This window comes from Elephas maximus, chromosome 3 (assembly GCF_024166365.1).
Source record: "Elephas maximus indicus isolate mEleMax1 chromosome 3, mEleMax1 primary haplotype, whole genome shotgun sequence".
Taxonomy (NCBI): domain Eukaryota; kingdom Metazoa; phylum Chordata; class Mammalia; order Proboscidea; family Elephantidae; genus Elephas; species Elephas maximus.
This window is the reverse complement of record NC_064821.1, coordinates 178513685-178528051: the sequence shown is the minus strand read 5'-3', so window position 1 is coordinate 178528051 and position 14367 is coordinate 178513685. Positions and strand designations below refer to the sequence as shown.

Sequence of the window (14367 nt, the reverse complement as noted above, 5' to 3'; positions counted from 1 at the left end):
TCAGGAAAGGTGTGCCTCAGGGTTGTATTCCTTCACCATACCTATTCAATCTGTATGCTGAACAAGTAATCCAAGAAGCTGGACTATATGAAGAAGAACGGGGCATCAGGATTGGAGGAAGACTCATTAACAACCTGCGTTATGCAGATGACAGAACCTTGCTTGCTGAAAGTGAAGAGGACTTGAAGCACTTACTAATGAAGATCAAAGACCACAGCCTTCAGTACGGACTGCACCTCAACATAAAGAAAACAAAAATCCTCACAACTGGACCAATGAGCAACATCATGATTAACAGAGAAAAGACTGAAGTTGTCAAGGATTTCATTTTACTTGGATCCACAATCAACAGCCATGGAAGCAGCAGTCAAGAAATCAAAAGACGCATTGCATTGGGGAAATCTGCTGCAAAGGACCTCTTCAAAGTGTCGAAGAGCAAAGACGTCACCCTGAAGATTAAGGTGTGCCTGACCCAAGCCATGGTATTTTCAATTGTATCATATGCATGTGAAAGCTGGACAATGAATAAGGAAGATTGAAGAAGAGTTGACGCCTCTGAATTGTGGTGTCGGCGAAGAATATTGAATATATCATGGACTGCCAAAAGAACGAATAAATCCGTCTTGGAGGAAGTGCGGCCAGAATGCTCCTTAGCGGCAAGGATGGCGAGACTGAGTCTTACATACTTTGGACATGTTGTCAGGAGGGATCAGTCCCTGGAGAAGGGCATCATGCTTGGCAGAGTACAGGGTCAGCGGAAGAGAGGAAGTCCCTCAACGAGGTGGATTGACACAGTGGCTGCAACAATGAGCTCAAGCATGACAACGATTGTAAGGATGGCTCAGGACCCGGCAGTGTTTCATTCTGTTTTGCATAGGGTTGCTATGAGTCGGAACCAACTCGAGGGCACCTAACAACAACAACAGCAACAAGAATTACTTTCAAAATTTGGGCATCAATGCTCTCAAGCCTTGCCACTGCTTTATCAACTAATTTTATGGACATTGAAGATCCTTTGTTGTCATTTCAACAATGTTCACAGCATCTTCACCAGGAGTAGATCTCACCTCAAGAAACCACTTCCTTTGCTTTTCTTTAAGATACAACTCTTCTTTGTTTAAACACTACAAAGATTTACAAATAAATAGTTAAGGCAGTATGTTGACTGTGAATTGGTTCTGATTATTATTATTCTTTTATTAGGGAAGGAGAGCCCTGGCCGCTTAGAGGTTAAGAGCTCAATTGCTAGCCAAAATGTCGGCAGTTCAAATTCACCAGCTGCTGCTTGGAAACCCTATGGGACAGTACTACTCTGTCCTAGAAGATTTCCGTGCGTTGGAATCTACTTGACGTCAATGGGGTACTTTAGAAACAAGATCTAATCCTAACCAAATAACACGTGAATAAAGACTGTTTACATATACATAATGCCAGATCCTTGAAAAAGCTAATGTTCCCTCAGTAAGTGTTTTTTTTTCCAAGAAATATGTTGAGTTCTGAAAGATCATTTAGTTTGTATTCTTGGGAATTTTTATGGATGTTCTTCACCTGTTAACATTGTTGCCGATAATTCTTTTCAGATTATGAATAATCAGTTGGCCACCTAAATATTTGTTCATGTTAACATTTACTTTGTAAAATATGCTTCTTACAGGGGTATAAATAGTTGCTAGAAAGATCGCCGATGACTTCACTGCAAAATGAAGTTCTTTCTATTACTTTTAGCTGTTGGGTTCTGCTGGGCTCAGTATAGCCCACATACTGAATCTGGGCGAACATCTATCGTTCACCTGTTTGAGTGGCGCTGGGCTGATATTGCCCTTGAGTGTGAACGATACTTAGCTCCCAAAGGATTTGGAGGTGTTCAGGTGGGTATTGCTCATAGTGTAAATTGTAGAGTTTGCAGTGTCTGTAGTAAATGATATTCTAATCTCCATCTGAGAAGCTGCCCTAAACTTTTACTTCACACATGAGTACTCTAAGTAAGACAGTTTCCTGAAGAAGAAAAAATTCCATATTTTTGGCAACTTTGTATTTTGTTTTTGATATGATCTTTCTTCAGCAAGACATTTCCAGTGTGCTGTTAATATTTTCAAGTGATTATAAAGAAATTATTTGCATATACAAAGACTCAGATATAATTTTAGATTATTCATTAGTTTCTAGCCTATCCAGTGATCTAAAGTCAAATGTAATTTAATACTTATTAAGATTGTTTTATTTGTAGGTTTCTCCACCCAATGAAAATGCTGTAATCAATAACCCTTCAAGACCTTGGTGGGAAAGATACCAACCAGTCAGCTACAAGATATGTACGAGATCTGGAAATGAAAATGAATTCAAAGATATGGTGACTAGATGCAACAACGTTGGTGTAAGTGAATTAAAGTTTCCTTTAAAAATATAATGTAGGAAAATAATTTCCCTTTCCTGCCTTTTCCTCCTCTTAAACAGAAAGTCTTCCACGGTTTTAAAACTTTTTATTTCACTTCATATTGTAGCTATAAATCAAAATTAACTATTGCATTATATTCAACATTTGTATACCTTTTTATTTTTGCCATTTATCTGTTAAAGAAGATGTAAGCCAAAGTTTAAAGCTGACCGTACTCACTGAGCAAAATATAGACTTTAAACCTTATAATTGTTAATACTTCTTGTCAACATATTTTTAGTCAGGAACTGCACATTCCAGTTACAATACTTGCTGTCACTTTTCTCTGACTCGTGTCTCTACCCATAATTCTTTGATCTTTTTCCCCACAGATTTCTTGACGGTATGTGGTTATTTTCTGTCTTTGATGAGGGACATAAGGAAAAAATAATATCTACTTCCCCTCTTCAAATGCCAAGTCAAGAGCAGAGGTTGGCGGTTTCTTTCTCAGGTTGACCCAGTGAAATTTCAAGATACAATTATGTTTCCTATTTCAACTGATTCTTTTCTCCCAAGAAAAGTCTTTTTGCATCTCTTCACAGTTATGGAAGTTTCTCATTCTTTCGCTATATCATATTTGTAAATATTACCAAAGTGTCTAGAATGCAAGTAGGTCTTCAGTTCATATTAGTTGCCTTTCACACCTGAGCTTTGGTCTTCAAGGAACGGAAATTATTAAAAAAAAAAAGAAACATTTTGGACTTTTATTTATATACTCTAAGCTTTATCGAATAATACTTGATTTCTACCCCTGTTTTTTTATAAGTCAAACTAAAATAGAAGCTCTGCTTTTCAGGTCCGTATTTACGTGGATGCTGTAATTAATCATATGAGTGGAAGTGGCGTGAGTGCAGGAACAAGCAGTACTTGTGGAAGTTACTTCAACCCTGGAAGTAGGGATTTTCCAGCAGTCCCATACTCTGGTTGGGATTTTAATGATGGTAAATGTAAAACTGAAAGTGGAGAAATTGAGAACTATCAAGATGCTGCTCAGGTAATTTCTAAAAAAATAGTTGTCTGAATAAAACCTTGCCTATATCTTTAATTATCTACATGTGGGTTTTTGAATTGTATTTTATGTCTATTTATTTAATTTTATTTAGCTTTAGGTGAAAGTTTACAGCTCATTAATTTTTTTTCAAAATTGCATACAGATATTGTTTTGTGACATTCTTTGCAATCCTCACAATGTGACACCCTGCTCCCCCTTTTCACCCTGGCTTTCCTCTATCCACTCATCCATTTCTTGTCCCTTCTTGCTTTCTTGTATTGCTTTTCAACAGGAGTTGCCCATTTGGTATCATATATTGGATTGAACTAAGAAGCACATTCTTCATGTGTTTTATTTTCTGTTTTATAGTCCTGTCTAGGTCTGAAAAGTGGGCTTAGGGAATGTTTTCAGTTCTGGGTTAGCAGCACATCCAGGGGCCATAGTCTTTTGGGCTCCTTCTTCTCTGTCAGATCAGTAAGTCTGGTCTTTTTTTCATGAATATGAATTCTGCTCTACATTTTTCTCCCATTCTGTACTGGGCTGTCTGTTGTGACCACAGTTAGAAAGACTGGTGGTGGTAGCTAGGCACCATCTAATTCCTCTGGGCTGAGGCTGGTAGAGTCTCTGGTTCATGTGGTCCTTCAGTTCTTTGGGTTAATATTTTTCTTGTGTCTTTGGTTTTCTTCATTTTCCTTTGCTCTAGATGGGATGGGACGAGTAGGTGCAATTTCAGGGGGTGCTTGAAAGCTTTTAAGTCCCCAGATGCTACTTACCAAAGTGGATAAAGAACATTTTTTTTTTTTTTTTATGAACCATGTCTTTATGAACTGTGTTATCCCAGTTGACCATGATGTTCCAGGAGACTGTGATCCTCAGCCCCCAGCCCAGCTACTCCACCCCTCAAAGCGTTTAGATGTGTCTAGGAAGCTTCCATGCTTTTTCTTTTGTCCAGTTGTGTTGACTTCATCAAAATTGTGCATTGCCTTTCCTGTCACTAAGGTCGACACTAGTCTACTATCTTCTTAGTAATTTCTCCTCTTCCACCCTCTTAACCATCAGAGAATGACTTTTTCTGTGTGTAAAACTTTCCTTGAGTTATAATAGTGATCTCACACAATATTTGTGCTTTTGTGACTGATTTATTTCACTCAGCATAATGCCCTCTAGATTCATTCACATTTTGAGATGTTTCCCAGATTCATCATTGTTCTTTATCATTGAATAGTATTCCATTGTGTGTATTTCCCATAGTTTGTTTATCCATTCACATGTTGATAAGCATTTAAGTTGTTTCCATTTTTTGCTATTGTGAATAGTGCTGCAATGAACGTGGTTGTGCATATGTCTATTCATGTGATGGCCCTTATTTCTCTAGAGTATAATCTTAGGAGTGGGATTGCTGGATCATTTGGTACTTCTATTTCTAGCTTTTTAAGGAAGCACCCTATCACTTTCCAAAGTGGTTGTACCATTTTACATTCCCTCCAGGAGTCCAGAAGAGTTGCAATGTCCCTGCAATCAGTCCAACATTTGTTATTTTGTCTTTTGGAGTAATGCCAGTATTGTCAGGGTGAGACTGTATCTCATTGTGTTGATTTGCGTTTCTCTAATGGCTAGTGATCATGAGCATTTCCTCAAGTGTCTGTTGGCCACTGGAATGTCTTCTTTGGTAAAGTGTCTGTTCATAACCTTTGCCCATTTTTAATTGGATTATGTGTCATTTTGTTATTGAAGTTCTGAAGTATTTTGTGCATATGGGTCTTAGACCCTTATTGGATATGTCATAGCCAAATTTTTTTTCCCAGTCTGTAGGTTCTCCTTTTAGTCTTTTGGTGAAGTATTTTGGTGACCATAAGTGTTTAGGTTTTACTTCTGGTGTTTGTGCATCATTAGTTATGGTTTGTATACAATTTATGCCATGCATTAGGGCCCCTATCATAATCCCTATATTTTCTTCCAGGATCTTTATCGTTTTAGATTTTATATATAGGTCTTTGGTGCATATTGAGTTAATTTTTGTGTATGGTGTGAGCTGTGAACCTTGTCTCATTTTTTTGCAAATGAACATCCAGCTATGCCAGTAGCATTTGTTACATAGACTGTCTTTTTCCCATTTAATGGACTTTGGCCCTTGTCAAATACCAACTGCCGATAGATGGATGGATTTACTTCTGGTTCTGAATTCTGTTCCATTGGACTGTGTGTGTGTTGTTGTACTAGTACCAGACTGTTTTGACTACCATGGCTGTATAATAGGTTTAAAATCAGGTAGTGTGAGACCTTCCCCTTTGTTCTATTTTTCAGTAATGTTTTGTTATCCAGGCCTCTTCCCTTTCCATATAAACTTGGTGATTTTTTTCTCCATCTTGTTAAAAAATACTGTTGGAATTTGTGTCTGGATTGCATTGATTCTGTAGATAGCTTTTGGTAGAACTGACATTTTCACTATGTTGAGTCTTCTTATTCATGAACATGGTATGTGTTTCCACTTATGTAGGACTCTTTTGGTTTCTTGCAATTGTGTTTTGTAGTTTTCTTTGTATAGGTCTTTTATGTTCATTGCAGGATTTATTCCTAAGTGCTTTATCTTCTTGGGTCGAATTCTATTTGAAGTAAATGTAGATTCCCTTGGAAAGCAGAATGATTCCAGTATGACTGATACAAAAAAAAAAAGAAGAAATTCAGATTCTTAAAATAATTCCAGTCAATTAAAAAACTCATCCATTATATTTACTACATTCTTGAATTTTTTGACAGATGATATTTCAAAATTTTGTCTTTGTTAGAACGTCAATACTCCCAGTGCCCAATGCACAGAATAAACTTCAGAAATATGTATTGGTGAATACATGTATTAAGAAAAAAAAATCAAATGAATTTTAATATGAAAGATTTGTTTTTTTATATATCGATCACAAAATTTTTACCTCAACAGGTCAGAGATTGTCGTCTGGTTGGTCTTGTTGATCTTGCAGCGGGGAAAGATTATGTGCGGTCCAAGATTGCTGAATATCTGAACAAACTCATTGACATTGGTGTGGCAGGATTCCGACTTGATGCTTCCAAGCACATGTGGCCTGGAGACATAAAGGCAATTTTGGATAAACTGAATAATCTAAACACACGCTGGTTCTCCTCAGGAAGTCGAGCTTTCATTTACCAGGAGGTACATCAATACATATATGTGCCTATAAAATAATGTCATTTCATTCATTTGAATATAAATGGCAGATTTAAGCAAATATTTGTGTCGGTTAATGGGTGAGTCATTTATATAGAACAGTTTTTTTTTTAACCACTTTTTTTTTTTTTGTTCAGAGGTAGCACATCTAACTCTTTATCGTAATAAGTTCTATAGAAATTAAGACAATTTATTTAAGCTGCAAATTTTACTCCTTCGTTTACCATTTCCCCAGAGACTATATTGAAGAGAGAGAGAATAATATAGTTGTTGCCTGGAGCTAGTCTACCAGAGTCTGAATCTTGGCTATAATGTTACCTTGTGAATTTGGGCAAATTGATTCAACTCTCAGTGAAACTATTTTTACATGTGAAGAAATGAGCTTATGCTAATTTCTTTGCAGAATTAAATGGGTTAATACTCATCAGCCACTTAGAAATGTTCTTGGGTAGGCAGTAAGCATTCGCTATTGTTATAATTTACATAAAGGATTAAATTATATAAGCATTTTCACAACAGGCCTACCTTTTCTTTATGTTTCTTTTATTATTATAGCATATATTCTAGCTAAATAAATAAATTAGTGCACATATACAGGAAAACCAAAACTGGGCATTTCCAATGGCTTACACTTTTCTCTGTGTATTAATTTGTTGGCTAAAATACTTTACAGTTGTTATGTAGAATGATATTATTTTCTGTGTTTCTACTAGGTAATTGATCTGGGTGGTGAACCAATTACAGGCAGTGAGTACTTTGGAAATGGCCGTGTGACAGAATTCAAGTATGGTGCAAAACTAGGCACAGTTCTGCGCAAGTGGAATGGAGAGAAAATGTCTTACTTAAAGTAAATATAATATGATTTGTTATTTGAATTATTTCACAGGTCTATTAGACATATTTTCTCAATGTAAGTTATCTTCTAGGAAACATATTTTAATTTAGATAACTGTCAAGGATTCAAATATTAGTATTAAGCATTATAGATCCCCAAACTGCGGTTGGTCATTGATGTTATGCCAATCACAAGGAAGTATGTATGTCTAGAAACTCAAAACATAACCTAGAGATTTTAATCTATGTATGGTATTATTATAAAAAAAAAAAATTTTTTTTTTATGGTATTATTATATCAGATTTGACTAATATTGTGGTGTTTGCAAAAGATATTGAATATACCATAAACTGCCAAAAGAGCTGACAGATCTATCTTGGAAGAGGTACAGCCACAATGCTCCCTTAGAGGCAAGGATGGCAAGACTACATTTCACATGCTTTGGACCTGTTATCAGGAGGGGTCAGTCCCTGGAGAAGGACATTACTCTTGATAAAGGAGAGGGACAGCAGATAAAGAGGAAGACTCTCAATAAGATATTTTGACAAGGTGGTTGGAGCAATGTGTTCAGTCATAACAATGATTGTGATGATGGCACAGGACTGGAGAGTGTTTTGTTCTGTTGTACGTAGGGTCACTATGAGACGGAACTGACTCGACCGCACCTAACAACAACATAATGTTTGTATATAATATGTTATGGTTAGTTTATTACTAAAGTGATCCCACATTTTAAAAGGTGTCATATTATGGAATTTTTGTATATCAGTTAATTAATTTTAAATATTAAAATGTAGTGGATTTTCATATACTAATACAATATTAAAGCCTTATTTTTACCTAGTTTGCCATTCTTTATAATATGACCCTACTCAAGTTCATCTAAGTTACAACATATTGAAATCTCTAAAAGAACCATTTATAACAAAATCTTGTACTTGTAAATCGGAATACAAGAAATCCATTCAAACACAGATGCACAAATAAATATATTTGTAAATAATCTGTATATATATGCCTGTGTATTTTATATACAAAACACAATCCTACAGAAAAACCACTTAATTGGAGAGAGAATTTAATGTGAGCATGGTATGCAAAAAAGAGATACACACTTAGGTTACTCTTTTTTTTTTCCATAGGAACTGGGGCGAGGGCTGGGGTTTTGTGCCTTCTGACAGAGCACTTGTCTTTGTGGATAACCATGACAATCAGCGAGGACATGGAGCTGGCGGAGCATCTATTCTTACATTCTTTGATGCTAGGTAGAAACAAATTTTCCCCCTTTTTACCTACCTTTTAATGATTGTAAAAAAGTATTTTGCCTTCGGTGATAACATCACTTTGTAACTTTCAGACTGTATAAAATGGGAGTTGGATTTATGCTTGCTCATCCTTATGGCTTTACACGAGTAATGTCAAGCTACCGTTGGGACAGAAACTTTGTGAATGGACAAGTAAGTTTTTGCATTGTCTGAAATATCTTCTTCAAAAGAAATAAGAAGTAATTTTAGTTTCACATTCATTTTTTAATCAAACATTTATTAAGTATAAACTTGATTCAGGGCCCAGATTGAAGTAATATAGTGGATATGAAAGAATTAAAATTCGTGGTCTCTGTTATTAGAGAATATGCAAGCTCTTTCAAAAATATGACAAATACATCTCCGCCTCCCAAAAAACCTTTACAAATAAGAGCAAGTTACAGCAAATTATACAGGTACTTTTCATAGGTATCTATCTCATAGGATTGGTATGAGGATTATACAAGTTAGCACCTGTAAAGGACTTGAAACAGTGCCTGCCCATAGTAAGAGCAACAAAACTATTTGTTATACTTTTAGAAAAGTTCTTTGGAATACAAAGCAATGATTCAGATGAGCTGAGGATGAGGTTAAATACGGAAAGTTTGTTATATAAAGAAGGAATTTATATACATTAAAGAAGAGATTTGCAGAAGATAATTCAAAAACAGTTGTAGCAGTACATTGATATTGAACTGCCAGAAATTGTAGCTGGACCCAGAAGAAGACATGGAACTAGAGGTATCATTGACAATGTCAAATGGATCTTGGTTGAAAGCAGACAATACCAGAAAGATGTTTACCTGTGTTTTATTGACTATGGAAAGGCATTAGACTGTGCAGATCACAGGAAATTATGGATACCCTTTACAAGAATGCAAATTCCAGAACACTGAATTCTGCTCGTGCCTTGCCTGTACCTAGACCAAGAGGCAGCTGTTAGAACAGAACAAAGGGATACTGCGTGGTTTCAAATCAAGATGGTGTGTGTTGGGGCTGTATCCTTTCACCATACTTACTCAATTTGTATGCTGAGCAGAGGCTCTGAGACAGTGTACTACATGAAGGAGAACAAGGCATGAGGAATGGAGGAGAAAATCCTGAAGTTTTCAATGATTTAATTTTATTGGATCCATAATCAACATCCATGGAAGAAATCAAATGATGTATTGCATTGACAAATCTGCTGCAAAAGATCTCTTTTTCAAGTGTTAAAAAGCAAAGGTGTCATTTTCAGGACTGACTAAAGCCATAGTACTTCCAATCACCTCGTATGCATGTGAAAGATGGACACTGAATAAGGAAACCGAAAAAGAATGGGTGCCTTTGAATTACAGTGTTGGCAAAGAATATTGAATATACCATGGACTGCCAGAAAAATGAACAAATCCGTATTGGAAGAAATACAGCCAGAATGCTGCTTAAAAGGGAGGATGGAGAGACTTCTCCTTATGTACTTTGGGTTTGGACTGGTCCCTGGAGAATGACATTATGCTTGGAAGAGTAGCACATCAGTGAGAAAAAGGAAGTCTCTCAAGGAGATAAACTGACAAGGTGGCTACAACAATGGCCTCAAAAATAACAAAGGCTGTGAGGTTGGTGCAGGACCAGGTAGTGTTTCCATCTGTTGTACTTTTTGTCAGTATGAGTTGGAACTGACTCAAGGGAACCTAATAACAACAACAAAGAAGAGAAATTTGCAGACTATTTTTTTTTGTGTGGGAAAGAAAAGAATGAGAAAAATATTTGGGCATGAGAAAGACATTAATCTGATGCGTGATTTTTAAAAGGAGCTGGAAAAATAAGATTTTGAAAGTATTTGGAATGCTGGTGGAAGATTTCCTTTTTAAACTGAAGATTTCAGAGTCAACATTGTAGAGCGAGTTCATACCTAAAGCAGCAAATCCTCCTCACTGTAATCAGGCAGATATTTATTTATTTCTTCCAGGTCCTTAAACTAGAGAAGCCCCTGTGTTATACAGCAACCTCTTCTTTTGTTAGACATCTTTAATATGTACAAGGCATCTCTTTATACTGAATCAACTGCTTAAAATTTTCAGGATTTGGTATTACTTTTGATCTTAAGAGTCATGTACTGTGTCTGTTTTGTTTTTTCCCCATAACATTCCTTCAAGTATTTGATGAAATTTACCTTTCACAGACTTCTCCATTCTAATAACTCTTAGCTGTGTCTATTATTTATCATATGATATTATTTTTACACTGATGTCCCTCTCAGACTTACCTGTTTTGTTTACCTATTTTGAATACTTTTCCTCAAAAGCACCAATCAGAAAGAGGCAAAATTAAAAATTTGATCAATTTAGTAAAGAATATTTTGGTGGATTGATTAGTATATTTATCCAAATAGAAGAATGAATCTAATATTTATTTAGCAATTATTATACTCAAAGTACTTTTACAATGAATTACATTATTTGCTAGAGCAACCAATAATGTCCTCATTTTATAGATGAGAAAACTGAGGCTCAGAGAAAATACATATATTGACTAAGTTTTTTAGCTAGTAAAAATAAAGCCTGTGTTTTAATCTTAGTTTTCTGGCACTAAAGCCCTCGCCTTTTGAATGAGATTGCATTGCCTATAGTGATATTACCAAATTCAAAAAAACCAAAACCATAAAAGGGAGCCTTGGTTGCACAGTGGTTAAATGCTATGGCTCCTAACCAAACGGTGGGCAGTTCAAGTCACTACCCGACCTTTGGAAACCATGTGGGGCAGTTCTACTCTTTTTGATAGGGTTGCTATGAGTAGAAATAGACTTGATAGCAAGGGATTTAAACAGGATTTAAAGTGATATTAATAAGGCATTGCAGTTTCTTGGAAAGAAAATGGAGGATAAAAAAAAAAAAAACTTACCTCTGTTTGAAATACAGCACTGGAGGATGAAGGCTAGGGAGAGGATTTGGTAAAGGGCTGTGAAAACACCAAAGGAACTAGATTCTAAATAAAGACATTGCAGGGACACAAATACGCATGAGTAAAGATTGGATTTGGTATACCATAAAGGAAGAGGCAAATGTATGTAATGTTCACAATTGAATTTTTTTTTTTTTCTAATTTAGGATGCTAATGATTGGGTTGGGCCACCAAATAATGGTGGAGTAATTAAAGAAGTTACAATTAACCCAGACACTACTTGTGGCAATGGCTGGGTCTGTGAACATCGATGGCGTCAAATAAGGTGGGAATATTTTTTTCAGATATTGCTTAATAATACACTTTTTTAAAAAACATTTTATTATCAACTGTTTCAGTATTCATTACCATTTTATGTAAATATTTATTTTTAGGAACATGGTTGCTTTCCGAAATGTGGTTGATGGCCAGCCTTTTACAAATTGGTGGGATAATGGAAGCAACCAAGTGGCCTTTGGAAGGGGAAACAAAGGGTTTATTGTCTTTAACAATGATGACTGGTAAGTAGGTAACAATTTAGCATAGCAGTTTATACTAGTAGGTTCTTGGTTTATTGTTTTCTCTTCTTGTTCATCAACTTTTTCTGATACCTGAAAAATCCTTTCAGTCAGTAGATTCAGAAAAATAGGCATCAGAAAAGAGTCAGAAGAGTGATGCTGGCTCTTATTCTCCTGGTGTCCTGTTTGTAAGGGCTTGCTGTTTAGTAAAGTTCATTTTGTGTACCCTTGCCTGACCTGTGGCTATATAATGCACATGTACGTGGATGCACACACACCCTACACAAAATACACAAAATAGTTAAGATACGGGTTGTGAAAACTCTAAAAGGGCATGTGTTATAGTCCTAATTATTTAATAATAATTAAAAAAAATACTGGCTCAACACTGAAATATTTCGTTTCCAGCTTTTTCTCTACTTCCGTATCTTGTTCTTTGATCTTCCATCTTCATTTCTGTCTTCTTGAGACCCATAATTTTTTAAGCATATGCATGTATAAGAGTATGTACATTTTGTCAATGATTAGCCTCAGATGATTTTTGAGTTTTAGCTCTGAAACTTCTCATTATTGGCCTTTCATTTGTGATACTTTCATCCCGGACCCCTACTATATTGATTTCCTCATATGCAGAACTGGAGCTCTTTGCAAACAGTTGAAATGTCTTAGTCCAAGGTCAGCTTCCACATGAGCTTAACTTATTCTAGTCTAAAATATATTTCCTGGGGAAAACAGTCAACTTCTCTGTCAACTTTCTTGCCAAAAGAGCCGGTGGCTAATCCTTTTAATTTCTGTCTTGCAGCTAGGTGAAGCAAGCTTAATTTACATAAAACAGCTTTACATTTCAAATCATAAACTTCATCACAGAAATGCCTGATTATTTCTACCCCCAGCCCAAATTCATTTTAGCCTCTTGAAAAATGAAATTTTTGAAGAAATAACCACATTGAAATTCTTGAGAGAAATTAATATTTTCTGTGGTTCACCTGAGGACAAATTTAAATATTTTTGTTTATCAAAGGTAATAAATTTATCTGAGGCTGGCAACTCCCTCAAACCTTCACTGATATTCTTCAAGCTTAATTTATGGTAATATTGTCCTCCCCTTCACTAAGGAATCTCCAGTTCTTCTATGAAACTTTTTTTTTCTTTGTCCTGAGAAATCCATTCACATCTACTGGAGATGGATTTCTTTGTGATTGGTTTTCTTCTCACTGAGTTTGACTGCTTAGAGTGATCAGGCACAAAGTTAAGGGGTTTCTTTGTTATGAAGGTAGTCTGTATTCCTGCTTTTCATTGTGTAGAATTCAAGTTACATCTTAAATTTTATTTCACAGGTCATTATCTGTAACTTTGCAAACTGGTCTTCCTGCTGGCACATATTGTGATGTCATTTCTGGAGATAAAAGTGACGGCAACTGCACAGGAATTAAAATCTATGTTTCCAGTGATGGCAAAGCTAACTTTTCCATCAGCAACTCTGCTGAGGATCCATTTATTGCAATTCATGCTGACTCCAAGTTATGAATTTCAAATTAAATACGTGCATCCAGAAAAATACTTGTGTTTGTCTTTTATTATGTAGATTTGATTCTTATAATTCATTCTTTTTCTAGCAAAAGCTATAATGAGTTAAAAAAAATGAGTAATCCACTTGAAAAACTCAGAAAAGCATAAGAAAATCTAAAATTTTACAATGATATGGTCAAATAACATTTTGTAGTGAGTTAGAAGACTCACTTTAACCTGTTTGTCAAAGAAATTTCTAAGAAGTCAGAAAGGTATCTTAATTAACAAATATGTTTGTTGTCAACACCATTTGCCTAGCCCTGTATGTCTAGGGCTAGGCAAATGTTATTCTCCTATAGACCGTGTCTAACATTTAATTAGGGATATTTGTTTTAATGAAGTTACTCATGCAAAGTCATTGCACTTTGATAGTTTTTACAATATGAAAGCACTTTTGCTGTTAATACAGTTAAAAAATAAAAGAAACTTAATTATACAATCTGTAATTCTTATATATACTGAGCTCACAGAAATATACCTTCTTTCAGTTTTTTTTTTTTTTTTCCTTTTTCTTTCTGATGGCTTGACTTAGTATTGTTGTCTGGCTTTTGTTCCTTCTCTTAACCTCTGATACAGATGTTTGCATAGAGCTTTTATGACACCACATGCTCCTTGT

At 35.5% G+C, this 14367-nt stretch overlaps 1 protein-coding gene across 1 annotated transcript; it reads left to right on the top strand.

Moving 5' to 3' along the window:
• Positions 1-1700: 1700 nt before the first annotated feature.
• Positions 1701-13725, top strand: LOC126073503 (alpha-amylase 2B). Its single transcript, XM_049880226.1, has 10 exons — positions 1701-1868; positions 2228-2374; positions 3231-3428; positions 6361-6591; positions 7320-7453; positions 8584-8706; positions 8799-8898; positions 11832-11950; positions 12060-12185; positions 13520-13725. The coding sequence occupies exons 1-10, from the start codon at positions 1701-1703 to the stop codon at positions 13707-13709; spliced, it is 1536 nt and encodes a 511-aa protein (XP_049736183.1). The 3' UTR covers positions 13710-13725.
• Positions 13726-14367: the final 642 nt, after the last annotated feature.